Source organism: Doryrhamphus excisus, chromosome 5 (genome assembly GCF_030265055.1).
Source record: "Doryrhamphus excisus isolate RoL2022-K1 chromosome 5, RoL_Dexc_1.0, whole genome shotgun sequence".
Classification (NCBI taxonomy): domain Eukaryota; kingdom Metazoa; phylum Chordata; class Actinopteri; order Syngnathiformes; family Syngnathidae; genus Doryrhamphus; species Doryrhamphus excisus.
Genome location: NC_080470.1, coordinates 17,636,108 through 17,659,509, shown reverse-complemented (window position 1 = coordinate 17,659,509; position 23,402 = coordinate 17,636,108). Strand labels below are relative to the sequence as shown.

The 23,402-nt window shown below is 39.9% G+C and overlaps 1 protein-coding gene across 1 annotated transcript; it reads right to left on the bottom strand.

The window, feature by feature from the left end:
- Window positions 1–7,300: 7,300 nt before the first annotated feature.
- Window positions 7,301–23,325, bottom strand: vtg3 (vitellogenin 3, phosvitinless). Its single transcript, XM_058074093.1, has 28 exons — window positions 23,286–23,325; window positions 23,190–23,210; window positions 22,980–23,131; window positions 20,639–20,890; window positions 20,397–20,558; window positions 19,470–19,618; window positions 19,232–19,382; window positions 18,062–18,219; window positions 17,481–17,646; window positions 17,291–17,416; window positions 15,246–15,464; window positions 14,864–15,081; window positions 14,682–14,779; window positions 14,485–14,609; window positions 13,156–13,257; window positions 12,959–13,081; window positions 12,620–12,809; window positions 12,454–12,541; window positions 12,196–12,381; window positions 11,125–11,263; window positions 10,883–11,042; window positions 9,900–10,009; window positions 9,747–9,818; window positions 9,406–9,612; window positions 8,439–8,584; window positions 8,219–8,357; window positions 7,563–7,667; window positions 7,301–7,433 (listed from the first exon to the last, which is right to left on the bottom strand). The coding sequence occupies exons 1-27, from the start codon at window positions 23,323–23,325 to the stop codon at window positions 7,569–7,571; spliced, it is 3,798 nt and encodes a 1,265-aa protein (XP_057930076.1). The 3' UTR covers window positions 7,301–7,433; window positions 7,563–7,568.
- Window positions 23,326–23,402: the final 77 nt, after the last annotated feature.

The window sequence follows — 23,402 nt, the reverse complement described above, 5'->3', positions numbered from 1 at the left end:
GATTCTCAATAACTACTCTGAAAATTAGCAATCAAATAATTGATTAATCATAATTTATTTTATGACTTGGACTGGAGGACACAAACGTTAGCAACACTAGCATTGCTATGTGACGCTAAAGTGACGCTAAAGCCTTCAAAATGTGGTTATTCTACATAAACAAACAAAGCACAAATTATGTGCGTTTCTCAATAACTGCTAAAAAATGTAGCAATCAATTAATTGATTAATCATAATTTCTTATATGACTTGAACTGGAGGACACAAACGTTAGCAACACTAGCATTGCTATGTGACGCTAAAGTGCAAACAGCCTTTAAAATACGGTTATTCTACATAAACAAACAAATTACAAATTATGTGCATTTCTAAATAACTACTATGAAAATTAGCAATCAATTAATTGATTAATCATAATTTCTTTTATGACTTGGACTGGTGGACACAAACGTTAGCAACACTAGCATTGCTATGTTATGCTAAAGTGCGAACATCAAATTTTTTAGCCGCATTCTATTTTAGTATAATCATAAAATAATAATAATAATCAAGTTTACACCTCCCACGTCTATTTTTCAGAAATTCAGGCTTTATTTTCAACCTACTGTCAGTTTAATTCATTTTTTTCTGATTTTTCCACATTTATCAGAGTGGGAATGAGCAGGTAATGGACTAATTAATTACCATGCCAATTCCTATTATATAGATTAGCGTTTCTCACCACTCAGTGGTGCCTATTACCAATGGGAGTAAATTGGTTATTTCCTAGTACTGGATATTGTACCATTTTATTCAAGGCTACTTTACTTAATCCTGTTAATTGATTATTAAGTGAATTCCAGCAGAGTAGGATTCCTTATTTATGAATTGAATACTTCCATAGTGAAAGTATAGAAAACATGGTAACAGTTTTTAACAGTTCAGAGCCCTCTAGACATGAAATAACACCCCTATAGTCACCTTGACACTTGCATTGCTCGATATAGTAGAAATAATCGGAGAAAATTAGTCAGAGACAATTAATTGTGTTTGAGTGGTCGTACAGTACTTCATCAATGTAACATTACTGACGCTTAAATATGCTTAAATATACATACGCTATGACTAATCGGCCCCATTCATCCTCAAAGCAGCAATTTATTAATATATTTCTGATATTCATACTCTTAACTCCATGCAAATATAGAACTATTACACATCATCCCAACCTTTCACCTGCTTCCCACTAATGAGTAGAGTAATTTTTTTTCATATAAGACAGCGTGAAATCAGGTCAAATTTAGCAGCTGCACACGACATCTGAGCTCTCCAAGGTGCTGATCGTGTCACACATGTTCACATCTTTCATGGAAATAAAAATACACTTCTTCCGCTTCAAGACAGGCAATTATGTGAGATCATAAGAAGATGGCTTCACTGATGTGCTCATGTTTTACTACAACGCATCCCGTCAAAGTAAAATAGCAACATTAGCTGACTCGGTTCATTGTGACGCCTACGCTCCTCTATAAGTCTCATGTTAAATGAACTTTGACGTCCACATCATGATTCAGATCAACACTATAAAGGTGTGTGTGTGTGTGTGTGTGTGTGTGTATAACACATAATTGCTCTTACAAAGACTCCAGTTTAACTGACTCCCGGTACTCATGTTCTACTGACTTATGGGTCACTTGACAAAGGCTCAAGGTTCACTGACTCACTGATTGAAGGCTCAAGTTTTACCGACTCATGAGTGCTTGATGACGACTCCACATTCAATGACTTACGGGTACTCAAAGACTCGAGTTTCACTGATTTATGAGTGGCCAAGACTCAAGTTTTGCTAACTCAACAAAGAATAGAGTTTCACTGACTCATGGGTCACTTGACAAAGACTGAGGTCAAATGATTCACATGTGCTCATTGAAGACTCAAGTTTCACCGACTCATGAGTGCTTGATGACGACTCCACATTCAATGACTTATGGGTACCGAAAGACTCAAGTTTCACTGATTTACGAGTGGCCAAGACTCAAGTTTTGCTAACTCAACAAAGAATAGAGTTTCACTGATTCATGGGTGACTTCACAGAGACTGAGGTCCACTGATTCACAGGTGCTTTCACTGACTCATGGGTCACTTCACAGAGACTGAGGTCCACTGATTCACAGGTGCTTTCACTGACTCATGGGTCACTTCACAAAGACTGAGGTCCACTGACTCACAGGTGCTTTCACTGACTCATGGCTGCTTGATGAAGACTTGAGTTTCGCTAACTTACAGATGTTGGACAGACTCAAGTTTCACTGACAAGATACTCGAAGATACTGGTCCACGGGTGGTAGACAAAGACTCATGTTTGGCTGACTCACCTGTTCTTCAAGAAGACCGGAGTTTCACTAACTTCCGGATGTTCGAGTTGACTCGACTCACAGTGCTCATGCACAGATCGGCTCCCGAACATTTTGTGTACACTACTGCTAAAAAGTTTGGGATTACTTGCAAATTTCATTCTCATTTCACATTTTCATGCATTTCACAAACATTTTTTTCCATTTCACAAACATACTTGCTCACGGTGCAACGAAACTAAACACAACACACCCACAGCAAGTTAACACATGACATCGATCCACTATTACTACTATGTCAGTGATAAACAACAATTACATAAAAAAATATTGTATAATACCAGTGTAAAGGTGCCTGTAGGGGTGTTAGTTCATGTCTCGAGGGCTTTAATAATCTTAAAAATTGTATTTAGAAGACTGTAAAAAGGTTTTCTATGCTTCACCTATGAATATATTCCATTTATAAATAAAATTGCCTTCTAACAGTCGGGTCTAGAACCAATTAACTGAGATAATCGAGGGATTATTGTACAAACATACGTACACTACCACTCAAAAGTTTGGGATCACTTGCAAATTTCTTTGTTTTCCAAAGAAAAACACATTTTCATGCATTTCACAAACATTTGTATCCATTTCACAAACAATGAAAATGAATGAGATGATTTTCAAAGAAGGATGTACATTTTTGCATAGAGGCCTACTATCAACAACTGTCAGTCCATCTCCTGGTATGGCTGCTAATCCAAGTTCATCATTTTATAAGGCTAATAGATGATTAGAAAAGCCATCTAAAAATCTAAACTAAAACTAAAATCTCTTACCATGCTGTTAACTACTCCCTTCAGAGAGCAGCACAAACTGGGTCTAACAAGGACAGAAAAACACTGCACAAATATGTGAGAGTTTGTAGTTTAAGACAAAGACGCCTCACAGGTCGTCACCTGGCAGCTGCACTAAATAGTAGCCGTCAAACACCAGTGTCAGTATCAACAGTGAAGCGGCGACTTCAGGATGCTGGACTTCATAGCAGGACTGCCAAGAAAAAGCCCAAAAAATTTCCAAGTGATCCCAAACTTTTAAGCGGTAGTGTATGTGTGAGTTTTTGTGCCCGCTCTTTGAGATGAGTGAATCGAGTACCCGATTGATTCGAGTGAGCGACTCATAAGAATCTGTAAAAGGAATCAAAGTATCGTTGCATTCATTATTTTTAACCATCAACAAACTCTTTCTGCCCCCTGTTGTATTCCTATTCAGTATCTGCAAGAACTTTTCTGACCTTTCTCTTTACACAAACTTGCATTGGTACAATTGGTCAACCCGTGTATGTGTGCAGTCGTTGTTGTGCTGTCAGCTCCCCTCAGAAGACTCTATCGGCTGCCTAATGAGGCTCATCTCCATCACTGAGCATGGTGCAGCGAAAGAGGAGGGAAGTGTTGACCTCTCCTCCTCCAAATGACCTGATCAGTCATTCACTAATGTTTTCTTATCAGTTGAGTTCACTCAGCAAAAAAAACAAAAGCGTGTTAGTCCGAGGTCAGTGTGTGTGGAGAATACACAGGAGGGGTGGCAGAGCTTCAGACTGACATAACACGTGCAAGCATCTTTTGACAGCACACAGCATATAAGAGACTGAAATGAAACATAATGGCGCTGGTAGAAATGCAGTGGAAGACCATCTGGCAGGAGATGTGGATTTGTGAGGACGGACAGTCCTTCTTCGGCATCATCATCGTGGAGTTCTGTGTTCTCACTGAAGATTAGAGGTCGTGGTCCGCCAGTAGCGCCGCTTTTTCGATGTTACTTTGTAGTCCTGATGGCATTTATTGTTCCATGCGGCGATTATCAATCCATATGATTGACAGCATAATAGCTCTGAAGTCCACATGTGACTGCCACTACGTTTTTCCACTTTTGTTCACATTTCATTCTCGAATGTCTCATACTAGTATTGTATTGTAATATTTCACAACCCTATAAGAAAAAAAATTGTGTCTGTTGTGTGCCCAATATTTAATTAATTCATTCATTTTCTACCGCTTATCGCGAGGGGTGCTGGAGCCTATCCCAGCTGTCTTCGGGCGAAAGGCGGGGTACACCCTGGACCGGTGGCCAGCCAATCACAGGGCACATATAGACAAACAACCATTCACACTCACATTCATACATATGGACAATTTGGAGACGCCAATTAATCTAGCATGTTTTTGTTTTGATGTAAAACAACCCCTTTTTGTGTTGTTTACATTTTTGTATCGCCGTTTAGATATAACAGCTGTCACAAAAACAAAATAAATGTGTTAAAGTGAAAGTGTTTAAAATGTATCTTTTAACAAAAAAGGCTATTTTTTTCCCTTTCTAGTCGGGAACTCATATTTTCCTGAAACTTACCTACTGTATGTTCCACTGCTGTTTACTGAACGGAAATAAATAAAAAAACAATATTTTTTCTGATGAAAGATGGGAACCATAGGACACAATATGTGCCTTGAAAGGTCAGTCTTAAATGGCCGGAACTGAAGGGAGTGTCTTTAGAAAAATGCTCCTTCATTCTTTTTCTATGCCACCTGTCCTCACCAATGGACAATTTGGAGTGACCAATTAACCTAGCATGTTTTTGGAATGTGGGAGGAAACCGGAATACCCGGAGAAAACCCACGCATGCACGGGGAGAACATGCAAACTCCACACAGAGATGGCCGAGGGTGGGCTTGAACTCCAGTGTCCTAGCTGTGAGGTCTGCACGCCAACCACTCGACCGCCGTGCAACCATGCCCAATATTTTAACAGGCTTAAATGTTTGTGCAGTATTCTCTTTTTTTGTCTATTGATTACATCATCCAAAATTAAAAAAATATATATTTGCAATCATTTGTGCTGTTTAAAATTTTTGATTGTGCTATTATATTTTTTTTAGAGGTACTAAAGATACAGTACAAGTGACATGCTTCAGAATAACAACAACATGTTTGATCGTTTGTGCTGTTAAAATGATAGTTTGTGCTGTTATATTTTTTGCGTTATTAAAGATTCAAGTGTGATTGTCATCAGAGCGCCGGCATGCTCCAAAATAAATCAAGAGGGTCACAATCGTTTGTGCAGTCCTATTTTGGGGGTTATTAAAGACTCAGGCGATGGTGTCATCAGCCCCCCCAAAATAAATCATAAACGTTTGTGCTGTTAAAATGACCAATTCTGCTGGCATGTTTTAGTAATTATGTCATTGTCTAGCAAAGTTCTTTTGTTGTCAAGTACACGGGCCAGACGTGGCCATCAAAGAGGCCGGGGGGGTCTGGTACCGTCATTGTCCAGCAATGACATCATCGACGACATGCTCCTATAAAACTCAAAATAGTTGCAATCGATTGTCCTAGTTCGCCATAAAAATGATCGATTTTAGTTTTTTAGCTATTACGCTAATACAATTACAAAGGTCAACCTAAGTTCATTCCGCAGGGTCTAAATTAAGCCAAGCCAGTCTTTTGTCATTAAATGTTGTGTTTGCGTCATTAAAATGATCAATTCCGTTCTCCTTTTTATTTTATTGTATGTCATCAGAAAGTCCGATGTGATACTGAAACCTCGTATCTCATTCTTTGCTGTTCTTTTTTCTGCTAACATGCTAATGTTTGAATTATTTTTGACATGATGTAGCTAACTGTAGCACCTAATGTCGAGCGTGTTGTGTAGTTGCAACAAGTGAACAAACCATCAACAATTGTTCAGACATGGAAAAGATGTAGGATTTACATAAGCTCTGCATATTTGGGACAGCTTTATATAGAATGGAATATTGACTTATGCTCTTTTTTCAGCTAACATGCTAATGTTTGACATGACGTAGCTAACTGTAGCACCTAATGTCGAGTGTGTTGTGTAGTTGTGACAAGTGAACAAACCATCAACAATTGTTCAGACTAGAACAAATGTAGGATTTTCATAAGCTCTGCATATTTAGGACAGCTTTATATGGAATGGAATATTGACTTGTGCTCTATTTTCAGCTAACATGCTAATGTTTGAATTATTTTTGACATGTAGCTAATTGTAGCGCTAAATGTTGAGCGTGTTCTGTAGTTGCGACAAGTGAATAAACCATCAACAATTGCTCAAACGTGGAAAAGATGTAGGATTTTCACAAGTTCGGCATATTTGGGACAGCTTTATATGTAATGGAATATTGACTTATGCTCTTTTTTCAGCTAACATGCTAATGTTTGAATTATTTTTTACATTATGTAGCTAAATGTAGCGCTAAATGTCGAGCGTGTTGTGTAGTTGGGACAAGTGAACAAACCATCAACAATTGTTCAGACTGGAAAAGATGTAGGATTTACATAAGCTCTGCATATTTGGGACAGCTTTATATGAAATGGAATATTGACTTATGTTTTTTTTCAGCTAACATGCTAATGTTTGAATTATTTTTGACATGTAGCTAACTGTAGCACCTAATGTCGAGCGTGTTGTGTAGTTGCGACAAGTGAATAAACCATCAACAATTGCTCAAACGTGGAAAAGATGTAGGATTTTCATAATCTCTGCATATTTGAGACAGCTTTATATGGAATGGAATATTGACTTATGCTACTGGAATCATTGGTGCCATCTGACAACAGTCCTGCTGGGTCACTTCATCAAACACAGCAGGTCATCTTCTTGGTAGGAACCATCCAACGTGTCAGTTGATGGTTCGGTTTGGTGTCAGATATTGTGTTTGGACAACACAAAGCCTCAGACTTTCTTTTCAGCTTGGTATTGATATTGGTATCATTTTTGGATCATTATTTGTGGATGAGGGAAAAGTGAATGTGGAGTATTTGGCTTGACAAAGGAAAGGGAATATGTTTGGAATTGTAATTTTTCTTTGGTCATTCAATTATTATGAGCACAGGGAAGCAGGCATGAATTTACTCCAGAGATGGTTGGATGTTCAAATATTAACATGCTCTTAAATCAATAAATCAGGACCTTTTTATAAGTTATTTCCAAACCGCTGACATTTAAGGGATTATTGATACATCTTTAATGAGACTCCCTTTCATCACGGGGGTGAGAATTTGGTTGCGTCTTTTGGTGGAACATTCCTCTGCTTTTTCTCTGCAAGGAAATAATAAAAAAGAAAAGTTTCATGGAAGTGAGGAAATGTCTCACAGCGCTCAAAGCGTTGTTCATGAAACACACACACACACAAACTCACACACTAGATGAGATTGACTTTTGGCTCACTTGGTATTACATGTATCCAAGGTTCTCCATTGTTGTGTTGTATTTGAAATCCTGCAGACTGGCAGGTGGCAAGGGAACTGGGATGGCCTGGCGGTAGACTGTGTACTAATCAAAAGACAGAAATATGATCTGAGTAAATATTTGGACTGGAATTCTCAAACCCACGATATTATATCGTACTTGGCTGACAATAACAATAAAATGATGATATGGTAATACTGCGAGTATCGATAGTCGTTCGTCGATACAGTATATCACAAGACCTTCTGTGTGTCCGTGTCTTCCGTAATTTGTACTACATTAGTGTAATTGTAAATAATTGTTATAATAATATCTATGAAATATACAATTTCAGATGGAAGAACATACAGCAGTGATTTTCACCAACTGTGCCGTGGCACACAAGTGTGCCGTGGGAAATCGTCATGTGTGCCGTGAGGAATTATTCCATATCACTTTTTTTAAATTAACATGTATTAATCATTTTCTGCAAATATTATGTCATTGTCGCGTGTCATTGGTGTAAAGACGTGCCGTGGCTCAAAAAAAGGTTGAAAAACACTGACATACAGTATGAACAAATAATCTTTTGCCTAGAGGTGCGCCTCCTGGATGACAATGTAAGGATGCAAAAATATGAGCTTGTCCATGCCCACCTCTGGGAATTGGATCCGCACGTTGATGCTGTCTTCCGAGGATGCAACAAGTGAAGCGGAAACTTCCTGCTTCGGATTTCTTTCATGCTGCTGCTTGAAGCCAAGAAGGAAAGCCATGCCTGGGATGTACGTCTCGACACTGCCAAAAGTACACAGCAGTTTTGGTCATTTAATTGTAAACCAAATGAAGTCTCCTACTATATTGTCAGCTGACACTCACCATCTGGCCAACTCTACCATGTCGTCTGGAATTCTGGTCCAGTGTACTTTGGCCTTGAGCGTTGGCTTGGAACCAGGCAGGCGTGCCGTATCAGCTCTCAGTGACATTTCAAAGGACTGACATTCAGCTCCCCATCTAATATGCGCCTGGACCGAACATAGGACAACAGCCAAGTTCGACACATGACATTTGATGGGACACCACGATATTCCCAATACCCAATACATTTGAACCTCCAAAGATTAGTCCTGAAAACTATAATGATGACTAATATACATTTCCAAATCCCAAATATAAGACTGTTTTTCCTGGCTTTTTTTCTTGGGAAAAACAGTATTTAGCAAACATTTCTGCATTGGTAATATCAAGCAACACCTGCAAACTCTTGCACCAACAAAACATTCACACACATCGACAAATTCTATGCTGGAAATAGGAGATCTTACTTTAATTTTAAATCAGCTTAGGGGTTAGTTTTTAATTCCAACATGAATGATTAATGATGTAAATATCATGTTGGAACTGTCTCATTAAAGGCATTTCTTTGTATAAAAAAGCCCTTTCAGCAAAATGAAAATGGAAAATGAATGCATAAACACCACACTCTGACAGTATATTTCAGGCATGAGAATTTAGAAAAATCGCCATTCTTACTTATATCGAATACAGAAATTGTAGTACCATTTTTAATGGAGTACAATGCATGTTCCGGAATGAAGATTTGCAATCTACCTTCTAGTATCACCTCGAACCTTGTGATAAAAAAAAAATTAAAAACTTATCAGGAAAGCAGGAAGTGAACAAATGTAACAGTTACTGATTGTAAAAGTACCAGCTGGAGGGGTAGGATTTAATAAGCTTTGCTTCTTCCTACTCCTTTTGGACATGTGGAACTGTGAACTGATTGTGTGATGCATTCAATTGTAATCTGATGCATGTTCAAATGGAATAAAACCATTACCATTACCTTTGCTTCCGCACGATTATCCAACGCAGTGTCCATACACATTTTCCAGTTGGTGCTATCTCCAACCTGGGACACAATCAGTTGGGTACTCTGAAGTTTGGACTCGGGCGTGTAGTAAACAGCTGTGTCATAACCTTCAGGCTTCTGGTTCCCCGCCATGGCGAGGGCTCGGATGCTGAACACAACTTCAGGTGTTGAGTTCAACATCTGTGGAACCATAGGAAATGAGAAAGTTGGCTCTGTGCCGATCATAACAAGGAGTTCAGCTGATTATGTAAATGTCTAAGCATGGCATTATATTATTGTATGGTAATTTCTTAGTTGAGCTCGATTTCCATTACAGTGTCATGACGACTGGAGTCGATTTCGCTTGATGCTGACTCAGAGGACATTTGAACTTTCATAGCGGCTTCCTGTAAACACAGCCGAGTATCAAAAGATTTTAATGGATCACGTGAGGGCAAATATGTAACATTGCTGGGGTCCTTCCAGACCTTGGTTAGCTTCCTCAGAGTTTCAAGGAGTTCTTGGGTGCTGGTCGGGTGATGGCTCCGTCCAGCATTCACCTCAATGCGGATCTTGTCGACGGCTTTGTTGGTCTGAACTATGGGAAGTGCACCACAGTTAGTAGTCAGGGCTGCTGTGTTGGGGGTTAGGAATGGAACATGTTCCACTCTGTTCTGGATGAGTATTACAGCATGTATGTACACTATCGCGCAAAAGTTTGGGATCACTTGTAAATTTCTTTGTTTTCCAAAGAAAAACACATTTTCATGCATTTCACCAACATTTGTATCCATTTCCCAAACAATGAAAATGAATGAGATGATTTTCAAAGAAGGATGTACATTTTTGCATAGAGGCCTACTATCAACAACTGTCAGTCCTCTGCATCAATCTCCTGGTATGGCTGCTAATCCAAGTTCATCATTTTATAAGGCTAAAAGATGATTAGAAAAGCCATCTAAAAATCCTAACTAAAACTAAAATCTCTTACCATGCTGTTAACTACTCCCTTCAGAGAGCAGCACAAACTGGGTCTAACAAGGACAGGAAAACGATGCAGCTGCACTAAATAGTAGCCATCAAACATCAGTGTCAGTATCAACAGTGAAGCGGCGACTTCAGGATGCTGGACTTCATAGCAGGACTGCCAAGAAAAAGCCATATCTCAGGCTGGCCCAAAACATTTCCAAATGATCCCAAACTTTTGAGCGGTAGTGTATGTATCTTGTATGTTTCTTGAGATAATACACTCACAAGACCTTTAACTTGAAAAATAGACACCCCTTTTTCATTCTATCTTCTTAGTTTCTGGATCATTGGGACTGTCTCCAGAGCAGGTTTATGAGGAAGCGGAACTCGGTTTCACTTTAGAGACCGTTTGTACCTTGCTAGACTTTGGCTGGGTGGGCTGACCTCTCCCTTCAGTGCTGGCTTTGCAATTTGTATCATTTTGTGTAGTTGTGCTTCTCACCTGGGACTGCTTTGAGTGCCATATTGGTGTATCCGAGGAAATAGTACAAGGGGTACTCCTCGTGGTAATATTCTCTCCTCAGCTCGGATTCGACGCAGAGACCTGCCCCGTAAATGTTGCTCTCAGTGCACATTTTGACCTTTGGATGCCAGGTGTTTGGCTTCGGCATCTGTTTTGGTACAACAATATTAGCCTTTCCCGGGACTCATTTCAATGATTTCTCCCACTGGAATGTCTTATACCGCTCCTGTTTCAGGCTGGACAACTGCTGGATCCATTCGGACAACTTCGTCATTCGAGTCGATAGCGCTGGGCATCATGGGGGTTATTTTAGACAACGCTGGCTCTTCGTTGTTCCGAGAGACTGCGTAAACATTGGAGCTGTTTGTGGAAAAATAGCAGGACAAATGTTCATGTTATCTTTTTTTTTTTTTAACTGCTGTCTTCCCAATCCCCCGCTCTGTCAATAATTCGTTGAAAATGTTCATTTCTTGTTATATTCGGCGGACCCCATGCTTTCATAGCGAGAGCCCAATGATGCATAAAGCAGTCATTATGAACGTAGCACTGATTGAGGCAACAGCGATGATGGGAATTACGACGCTTGATAGCGAGCCAGATGATTTGGCACCACTCGGCTAAAAACTGCTCTTCATTTCATACCAATTCTTCCTTTTTCTAATTCAGTCCCTTTCACAGCCATAAGAAAGCTAAATGGCTCAACATAAGGTGTGCGGTGTAATAACCTGACATCACTGAACACACCAACGCAGGAGCCAAGAAGATGTTATTTAAACTCAACTAGCGAACAAATTGGAAATACTAAACAGGCCTGATTGGGCCAAATCATTTGTAAGCAAAAATCACAAAGCAACAGCTGGGGCACACAAAGAGAGCCAAAGACTCTGAACAACATGTTCACACACCTTGTTTTCATGCGTTGGCCTGATATGCAGCAAACAATCAGTGAGTTACTACTAATGCCAACTTATTTATGCCAATTTATTTAGCTAATTAGCTTGTTGAGGCCACTTTGGAACAACTAGATGATGTTGTGTCCTTTTGTTCTTCAAAGTCTCTGCGGAGAACATACTGGTTGTGCACAACTGTAGTGAAATGGGTAAATGGTAAATAGACTTCCACTTGTATTCAGCTTGACCTTCTAGATTCAGCCTATTAGGTCAGTGAATTTTTAGTGTATTAGCGTCTGATGGAAGGCTTTCACTCACACAGCACAACTTGAGTTGTACAAAACTCACACGGCATGGTTACAACCAAGTCGAGCCGGGTGTTGTATGTTTTTGGCATCTTACCTGACTGAGATGAGTTGAACTTCCTTTTTGCTCAAAGGGACGTCCAGTACAAATTTCTTTTCTCGGACATTAACCTTGCCAGACAACTTCCATGGAATAGCAGTTGGTATTTTGCTCTTCATCTCGGCACCGCTTTGGAATAGTTCTGTGTTGATCCCATAGAACACCCAGAAATCCTTTGTGCAACTGAAAAAAAAAATGTTGAATTGAGAAACAGTAATGAACTTCAAAATAGTATTTACGGAACATGTTGATTACCCAACAAAACCATCCGTCTCCAGTGATATTTCCGATGTCAAGAGTTGTCCAAGGCGCTCGGTCGGTGGTGGATTTATTTCCGCTTTTGCTGTAGAAAAACCAACAACAATTAAAGCTTGGAATTGACCTCAAAAGGGAATCTTGTGGTCAAAACATTGGTTCCCACCATTGACAGTGATTCCATTGAGAGCGTGGTAATATTTGCTGATTTCCAGTGGTAGACCAAGACTGGTAGCTTGGAAATAGCGAACCTCAAAGATCAAGAAGGACTTTGTCCGATGCCAGGAAATTCCCTTCTGTAAATTCTCAATGGCCGCCCACACCGGGCTACCTTTGCCTCCGGATGGACTAATAGCCTGCAAGTACCACAGTAAGTGCAAACTACGGGATGCTTTTTTTGCACAAGTGCGGATGTCAAAAAAAAAAACCTCCACCCAATTTCTAATTATAAGCTGGTGTCAAAATACAATGGAAATGGTCATTAATCGTAATAAATTTCACTCACATCGATAACACTGCGAACAAACTCTCTGTTGATGTCAGCGTAGAACCACTCTTGTCCAGAAGCACGAGAATAGACTTGAAGAAGAGTTTTGTTGCCCTTGAGTTGGGTCTCCCAGTTTTGGAGCTGAAAAACCAACACAGTGGAAGTATCAGCAAGTCATAGTGAATCGGAGTTAAAGGCAAGGATGTTGCACAAACCTGATGATAAATAGCCTGAAAGTCACTCAAACTAAAATCTCCTTTGAATCCTGGGATGCTGGAGCCAAAGATATCCTTGATTCCATCAGCGCGGAAACCCAACTTGATAAAAGACAAGGGAAATTACTAGAGATGCACTTTTTCTTGAAACCGATACACTGTAAAAAAAAAAAATCCAAGTTGACTCAAAATTTGTAACCTCACTGCCTTAAAATTTTGATTAAATCTAGCAAATTATTTGAGGTAATTTCAACTCACAACTAAGCTCCTCCAACTTAAAAGATCAAGTTCATGTGACTTAGTATTGCTTTATTTTGGGAACTTTCTTTATTAGGTCAAATATTTTTGTTGTATCAACAATAGAACTCAAATAATTTCAACTCACTTTTGATTTAGTCGAACTAATTAGCTCAAATAAATTCAACTCACAATTAAATTGAAATTAATTTAAATAATTTGTTAACCTGATTTGAAAATGAGTTGAGATTACTTGATTTGATACAACCAAAATATTTGGTTATTTTACCTAAAAAAAATGAAGTTCCCACAACAAATCAATAAGTCACGTGAACTTGGTCTTTTAAGTTGGAGAAACTTAGTTGTGTGTTGAAATTACGTGAGATAACTTGCTCGATTTCATCGGGCTTGACATCTGACACAAATCATAACAACGAGAAATGCCATGTTAAATCAAGTATTTTGTTACAAAACAAAAGGCTACCAAACAGAAATTTGGATAAAAGTAAAAAAAAAATGTCTGGAACAATTTATTTTGGAAACATTAAAAATTTAAGGTTTTGTCTTTAAAACATATTTTTAAAACATTAGCATGAGAACAATATTTTTGTTACAAAACAAAAGGCTACCAAACAAAAATTTGGATTAAAGTAAAAAAATGTCTGGAAAAATGTATTTTGAAAACATTAAAACTTTAATGTTTTGTCTTTAAAACATATTTTTAAAACATTAGCATAAGAACAATATGTACAAGTTGGCCACACCCACTTTTCAAAGTTGACAAACTATTTCATTAGTCGGGGGGATCAAAACTTAACATTTCTAGTTGTCTCAACTTTTTGGCAAAATTTAGTTGACCTGATGCACAAAAATAAGATGATGGAACTAAAAGCTAATTTTTTTTTTACAGTGTACTGATAACTTTCTGCTTCTGAATACAGATATGATGCAGATAACTGGTAACTTTTTCATATCTATGTTTTAAAATTTAGATTGAACTGTAGTTTGTACAGATGCCCTGGTATCGGCCTGATACCATAATTCTCATGACGGAAGATTTCTGTCTTGAATGAATATTCCAGAGCTACCTACCTCCAGAAGCTGCAGAATTCTACCAATGAAATAAAGTTTCCCTTTCATGGTGACTTCAGTGGGGAAGATTTCTCTTGCATTTTTGAGCATGAAGCCTTCTGCTGCTGTTCCGATGAGGAAATCGTCTACAAAAAAAAAAGAAAAAATTACCTGAAGATGAAAGGAAACATTAGCGATATTGCCAAATGCAAAAATACCATTAAACCAGTCGAAGCGAACTGCCCTGCTGAAGTGATAGCTCAGGCGACCATATTTCGGGGCCAGGATTTTCACAGCAATGCTGCAGGCAGTAGACCTTTGCATGAAAAACACAACAAAAGCAAACAACATTGAACAGCTTCACTAAGCCATATTGCTACGTTTTAATCACCCCACCTACAGGAAAGTATTGTCGGGAGTTCTGGATCTGGCCATGCTTCTCAGATAGGAATACGCAAAACTAACAACATGAAGGTCCTTTTCCTCCTGTAGATGCGCAGTCACAGTGGACACCAGCGCCATTGGCGGCTTTGTGTCAAAGAGGATTATAAAGGCCAACATGCGCATCTCGGTAGGAAGCTCCTTTTGCAGGAAAAGACTCATGCTGATGTCTTGGATCTGAAAAGTAGAATATTATCATGAGAAAGTTGGCATGGTTGGGGGGGGTCCAGCTTAAAGCTTTCAGCACCCACTGGCATAGTCAAATACCCAATTCTTCTTTGGTATGTGTACCAGGGTATGCATGACCCTGTGATGCCGCGGTTATGTTCTTATGTTCTTACAGTGTGGGGGTCTCGTGGCGCAATCAGCCTCATGGATTGCACCGCAGCATTCAGCACACGTGGCGGGAGATCGACCGGGTTTGCAGCCACTCCCGGCAGGAAGCGCATGATGGTTTTAATGCTGCCTGGATGGCCCGCATTGCCCAGAGCCCTGAGAGCCAGAACCATGTCATCCTCGTTTTTATTCCTGAAACTCTCTGTGGCCAAGTCAAGCAGCGGCTGGGGAAGGGCATGGAATCTTTGAGTGTCATCATAACAATACATTTACATATGACATGTACATAATACATAATAATAATACATTTTATTTTTTAGCGCATTTCAGAGTACTCAAAGACGCTTTACAGTGAAGAAATAAGGAATAAAAAAATAGAGTTGAGTAAAAACATAGTAAACGATGCATTAAAATACAATATTCATACATTCATTCAGAGCTAAAAACAAAGCTAAAAGCGGGGCGGGGCGCAGCAGTCAGGTATAAAAAGTCAGAAATTAAAAACATGATTTAAACAGGTGGGTTTTTAGTTGTTTTTTGAAGGTGGGAAGGTCGGGGCAAAGAGTTCCAGAGGGTGGGGGCAACGATGGAGAAGGCTCTGTACATGTACAAGTACAACTTTTACTGGGTCGAATGAAGTCATTTTATTCGTTTTTCCTTTCCTTTCCAAGTTGTTCCCCATCTCATTATAATATAATATACTTTTCATGGTTATGCTGAGTAATCATAAGTGTTTTTGTCACGGTTCGGCTTCATTGCTTTATGGTTCGACCCCAGGATGCAGAGAGCAGGACCAAATGCAGGTAAATAATATTTTTTCTGTGCAACAGCAGAAGAAGAAAAAGCAACTCAGGTAGCAGATGGACAAACGGCAATGATCCCCACACAGGGAGAAGCACACACCTGAACTAAATGGACACTGCAATTAGGGACAGGTGTGGGTGACTATGACAACGAACGAAGACAGGGCAAAACAGGAAGTTAAATACCAAAATAAGCCCAAGAAGGTAACTCAAACTCAACCTGTCACGTGCGAACCCACACAGGGCGTGACAGTTTTTCCTCTAAATGTGTCTCCTGTCTGGAAGAAGACACCGCTTGCGTGTGTGAATTAAGATTCATTTCTATTTACATTTATTATTTCTATTAATTACTAAAAAATATATAAATGTATTTAAAATTAATTTATGTTAAGCTTATAAATCAATAAACTAAATATTTAAAATTCCAGATTTGTTATTGTTATTGTAGTCCAAAGTGAAACCCTCTAAAGCAGGGGTGGGCAAATATTTTGGACAACAAAATTGTCCGGGGGGCAGAACATACACTACCGATCAAACGTTTGGGATCACTTGCAAATGTCTTTGTTTTCCAAAGAAAAACACATTTGTATCAATGTCCCAAACAATGAAGATGAATGAGATGATTTTCAAAGAAGGATGTACATTTTTGCATAGAGGCCTACTATCAACAACTGTCAGTCCTCTGCATCAATCTCCTGGTATGGCTGCTAATCCAAGTTCATCATTTTATAAGGCTAATAGATGATTAGAAAAGCCATCTAAAAATCGTAACTAAAACTAAAATATCTTACCATGCTGTTAACTACTCCCTTCAGAGAGCAGCACAAACTGGGTCTAACAAGGACAGAAAAACGATGCACAAGACTGGCAAAAAAAAGTGATCCCAAACTTTTGAGCGGTAGTGTATGTTTAACACACACACACACACACACACACACACACATTATTTTATGCTTATAATTTTCCTTGAATTATTTGTCTAATTTCATCTGTAAAACTGTTATACTATCAGCTGTATGTTCTCATGTCCCTTTAATCATCAGACCACATCAAACTATGTCATTTGATTTTACAGTTTTGTTGGGTTGTTTTTTTTTGTTTTTTTTTTTTTACTAAATAAGACATCGGACTTGCAAGTCATGTTGTTGTATGTTAAAAGTTGAAATACTCAGAATACACTTGGTGGGCCGCATGTGGCCCCCGGGCCGTAGTTTGCCCACCCCTGCTCTAAAGGGTATTTTTCATACCTGAACAGCATCCAGTGGACAAGGTGTGTAGTTTGCACAGTACTTGTACACCAACGAGCCATAAGAAAGCACCACCGTGTGCCACACATAGACGTTGGACTTGCTGAACGGCACGCTCAGGAACATCTGAGAAGAAAAGCAGATCTTCATCGAATCCAAGGATGAATTCTTTCTTTTTCTCCATCCTCACTTTAGCCATCTCAACCAGTTCCGGAATAGCCTTGAGGTGATGGAATGCCAGCAAGAGCGTCTGCACGGCTTCGGATGCAGATAAGTCTCCGGCGTGGAACCTGGTCTCTAGGAACTTCAGGATTCTGGCGTCGCTGACTTCCACAACGGTGTCCAGAAACCATCGTCTAATGAAGGCGGAGGAACCTGATTAAGCATTCCTAATCCTTCATGTCAAAGATTATCCTTAAAAGTAATGAAATTAGATGGTCTTGGAGAGATTAAAGTCAGGAGTCACTAGTAATACTTGGTATGAAATATAAGATGTCAATAGCGTCCTTATTTTGAATGGAAAGCTGCTTTTTGCATTAACCTTTCTGCAATCACACCCAGCGTGATAAGGCATCTTTAATCAGTGTCAGACTGAAGACATTTTAATATGAAAGAGGATTATCTATAATTACTCAATCTGTTGAAGTGGATCTGACTTGTAAGGCGCATTAACCGCAGGCACTCGAGGGCACCGGCAATTGGCGAGGCGACCAATCACCGCCGTGTCATTTGGATGTTTCTTTCTCAACATATGACTTCCCGGTACCCCACCTGTGCTCGTCGTTTGCGGCAAACTGCCTCCACATAACTTCTAGTCCTTCGCAAGGCACCATGCGAAGGAGTTGATAGAGCTTTATCGTGTCCTCGGATGTCGAGCTGTCGATTTGGTAGGCATTGGCTACAGCCAGTCGTTTCACCAACTCAACAGCCTGCGAAAACAAGTATTATAATGGAAACCGTACATTTTTTGACAGTTTCGGATTCAGTGTATTAACTATGGGGTGACCAAACATCCTCTTTTCTGAGGATGCATACTGTCTTTTTTTTTTTCCAAGAAAGAAAATTGTTTTTATTATTGGTCATTTATTTGGCGAGGGATGGCTATGGATGGTATTTTCATTTTCATTCATTCATATCCTCACATGGGTCGCAGGGGTGCTGGAGCCTATCCCAGCTGTCTTCGGTCATATAGTCGTATCTCTATTCTACAGTTTGATTTAGCTAGGTATACAGCAATTATCTGTATCACAGATAATTCCTTTCAGACCCAACCATGATGAGTGAATTTAAGTAGGATTTTTATTCAGAAATCAAATAATTTTACAGTTAGAGCATAGAAAACTTGTTTGTGACCTTCTAATTTTTTTTAAATTATATTACATCCTTTTATACATGAAATAACACTCATATTACCAAATATGGTAGCTATAATAGGACAAAGTCAAAGTCAAAGTCAAAGTACTTAGTACACACTTGGGCTCAAACCCTCAAACACACACCTCTACCATTCATTCATTCCTTTTCTACCGCTTATCCTCACGAGGGTCGCGGGGGTGCTGGAGCCTATCCCAGCTGTCTTCGGGCGAGAGGCGGGGTACACCCTGGACTGGTGGCCAGCCAATCACAGGGCACATATAGACAAACAATCATTCACACTCGCATTCATACCTATGGACAATTTGGAGTCGCTAATTAACCTAGCATGTTTTTGGAATGTGGGTTAAACATGCTAGGTTAATGTTTTGCTAGGTTAATGTGGGAGGAAACCCACACATGCACGGGGAGAACATGCAAACTCCGCACAGAGATGGCCGAGGGTGGGATTGAACTCGGGTCTCCTTCCTGTGAGGTTTGCTAACCACTCGACCGCCGTGCAACCAAATCAAGTATGGTTAACCTAATTTTACTACGGACAAAATGACGTTAAATGATAATCCTCACCTTTGACACCGGATCATCCAAGTTCTGCATGACGATGGGAAGATGAGCTGTTGCATCCATAAACTTGTAGACAATGTTGCCTCGGTTTTCCATGGGACTAACGGTCACAGCTGAAGGTGTGTCGGTCACATCCAGCAGTATGATTTCCTTACTGCGTGATGAAGAGTTAAATAATCAGAAATCAGAAATAATTCGTACAAAAGTCTCAGCGGGGAAGGAAGATGCATTCATGTCTTACGCGGCTTTCATCTTGAAGCTTCCACCCTTCACATTGAAAGGACTGAAGAGTTGTTGCTCCAAGCCGCGAGCCCGGGAAATCTGACCTCCCTCGCTTGTTGCTTTGATCGTGTATACGTATCTCATGGTTGAAACGATGGAGCTCCCTTTCTGGAGAGGACGACACAAATTGTGAGCTGGAACCTATCCCAGGGGACTTTGGGTGTGATTGACTAATTCATTCATTCATTCATTCATTTTCTACCGCTTGTCCTCAAAAGGGTCGCGGGGGTGCTGGAGCCTAATCAGCCAATCACAGGGCACATATAGACAAACAACCATTCACACTCACATTCATACCTATGGACAATTTGGAGTGGCTAATTAACCTAGCATGTTTTTGGAATGTGGGAGGAAACCGGAGTACCCGGAGAAAACCCACGCATGCAAACTCCACACAGAGATTGCCGAGGGTGGAATTGAACTCGGGTCTCCTAGTTGTGAGGTCTGTGCGCTAACCACTAACCACGCTAACCAACGATAACCACTCGACCGCCGTGCAGCCAAGATGGCTTATAGTATGATACATGCAGATGCATGCTTTCCAGGTCACTGGTGTGTGAGTGACAGGAAGAAAAGCTCTGATTCAGAATCAAGCACAGCCAGGAGAATTTGTAGGTGGAGAAGTATGGCTTGTAAAAATTCATATTTTTTATGGCTGTATCAGTTATTTGTGTTTTTTCACCATTTTCTGGTCATCAGAAATGTATGACTTTTTTTGGACCCCTGAAATCTCCAGAATCCATTTGACTGTTTAGAACATTTCTCTAACTTGACCACTATTACACTTTATTTTAGAGGTTCCATGATATCTAATCATTATGATTGATTGACCTGCTTCCTAAAAGTGACCTAACATGCTTTCTTTTCCTGTCAACTTCATGCAAACCTGTTTAGCAATGTCGTCGAGCACAGCCGTCGCCATGCCGCTGTACTTTGCTGCCTTCTCCCTGCAGTTAGTGACATCCACAACCTGAGTGACGGTCATGTCCCTCGTTTCCTGGTTCTCTTCGATGGCGTAGTTGCTCTGACACATGCCATGAATTCCAACCTGGAAGGAAAATCCCATTTTAGCAAAATTGGACGTGACTAACAAAAAAAAACGTGGACTGCGACTCGGTTCATGCTCACCTCCTCCAGCTCGTACACTCTCTGGGTGGTCTTGACGGTGACATGGAAGAAGCTGAGGACGCCTCTAATGATGTTGACAACGGTGTCGGATACCTCAGCTGAGGCGTGGATGTTGCCCACATGCCCGCCGGCAAAGTCGAACATGAAGGGTTTGACGAGCTGGGCTGAGATGCGCTGCGTGAGTTTGGGTGCAGCGGTGAAGCTGGTTTTCCCTGGGAAGCCGTTAAACTCCTCGAAGGCCAAATCGGAAATCTTTCAACAGAAGAAGATCATCTTAAGACGACACTCAACTTAAGGCTGACTGACATCATCGTGGTTTGTCTCTCCGAAAAACCACAAGTTGGTCATGCGGACCGTAGATTAGATCAGGGTTCTCCAAACTGGACTGGTCATTTTTATTGGGTACCAGTTACCTATGATCTAATACCGATGCCAAATGGTAAACCGACTTTCACCTGTAATGAACTTTTCTACCTTTAAGGTACTCAAACCTACAGATGATGCAACATCAGGAGCAACTGGGGGTTCGGTATCTTGGCCAAGGATACTTTGACATTGTCACAGATCGAACCAGCACCCTTCAGGTCTGTCTATCACCCAAGCCGGCACCCGAATTGAACTTAAACTTTTAAAAACGTGTCCAAAAGCATTTATAAAAGATTCATATTTATGGTATTTTGTGACATGCAAGGTGAACAGAATAGTCATTCAAAAACTTATAATAATTAAAAAATTAATGTAATATATTTATTATATAATATATTTCATTCATTCATTCATTTTCTATCGCTTTTCCTCACGAGGGTCGCGGGTGTGCTGGAGCCTATCCCAGCAGTCTCCCAGAGTCGGGGTACACCCTGGACTGTTGTCCAGCCAATCACAGGGCACATATAGACAAACAACCATTCACACTCACATTCATACCTATGGACAATTTGGAGTGGCTAATTAACCTAGCATGTTTTTGGAATGTGGGAGGAAACCGGAGTACCCGGAGAAAACCCACGCATGCACGGGGAGAACATGCAAACTCCACACACAGATGGCCGAGGGTGGGATTGAACCCTGGTCTCCTAGCTGTGAGGTCTGTGCGCTAACCACTCAATATATTTAAATAATACTATTTAGTGCAGCTGCCAGGTGACGACCTGTGAGGCGTCTTTGTCTTAAACTACACACTCTCAGATATTTGTCTTCTTGCACAGTTGTGCAGCGTTTTTCTGTCCTTGTTAGACCCAGTTTGTGCTGCTCTCTGAAGGGAGTAGTTAACAGCATGGTACGAGATTTTAGTTTTAGTTTAGATTTTTAGATGGCTTTTCTAATCATTTATTAATTTGGTAATAAATTCACCAGTATGAATTAAGAGTCGCAGCAAATTGTCATAATTGCAGCAAAAACTGTATACAGAAAAAGTCAAAAATAAAATCTGCTTGTGTTGTTGGAAGTGAGCGCTGCTGCTAGCTTTGGAAATCAACACATGGTGGAAATTTAAAAGGAGCATCTGTCAAGATGCAACATTATTTATAGCAGGGGTCTCAAACTCAATTTACTTGGGGGCCACTGGAGCTTGGGTCTGGGTGAGACTAGGCAGCATCAGGTTTTCAAAAAAAAAAAAAAATTAAAAAACTTGGTTCTAAATTTCTACAAGAAAAGCTCTGATAAAACATTCGACAGTTCTCAAATATCTTAATTTTTATTTTTCTACACAAAATAAGATGAAAAATAAATAAACAAATTAATAATAAAGAAAATCAATCAATCAGTAATAAATAAATACATATAATAATAATAATAAAACAGCAAATAATAAAAACTTAAGAAACCACATATAGTTGGTGGGTAGACAAATTATTTTTTTCTGATTAAAATGAACAAATCATTATTAGAGCCCTGTAGACATGACAAAACACGACTATAGTCACATTTATACTCTTTTTATTTACAACATATTGCGCAACTGCACGGTCTTGAGACACATGCTAACTCGCAAACTAGAGAGCTAGCGACCTAAACGGTAGAAATCAAGTTATTTCCTTTAATTTTAGTTATTTTCCTTTAAATTTGGCCCGCGGGCTGCGTGTTTGAGATCCCTGACTTATATGACATTTGCACAATATCACTTTCATGCACTGGTTGCAGGAGATGGACTGTGCATTCACTTAGCACCTGATGGGTTTTTTTGCCTAGTCCGGTTAATACCATTTATGATCTAGAGTTTCAGTACACATTCTCCATTAGCAATGGGTTCATATTATCACAAATGTGTTTCCTTTGGTTTTTTGTGCATTTTGTCTCGTAGACTCGTAGATGAAAAAAGGAGCCCATATTTTCCCAGCCTTACCTGAAGAAGGAAAGTCTGTGCAGTCACGCCGATAATCTTGACCTTGCACGTTATCTTGGCCCTGGACTCCGCCATGTTGGGCATCCCCAGACCAAAACTGACCAGTCCCTCATATCTGTACTCGTAGGTTTTCTTGGGGTTCAGGCTGAAGTCTGGAAGGAGTTACTGGTTGAAGGATCCTTTCATGATATAAAGGTGTGAAATACTCACCATAACGGACACTCTGACATGCTACAAAGAATATAAACAACCTGTTAGAATGTGTGAACATGCAGTATATAAATATTATTTATGAGGAGGACTCACTGGCCAGGGCGACAAGGCAGCAGAGGACGAGCCCCCTCATGGTCAATGCGGGTGCAAGCACATGTTTCACATCAGTGCTTTATATAGACGGGTGTTTTTTTTGATGAGGGAACCTGG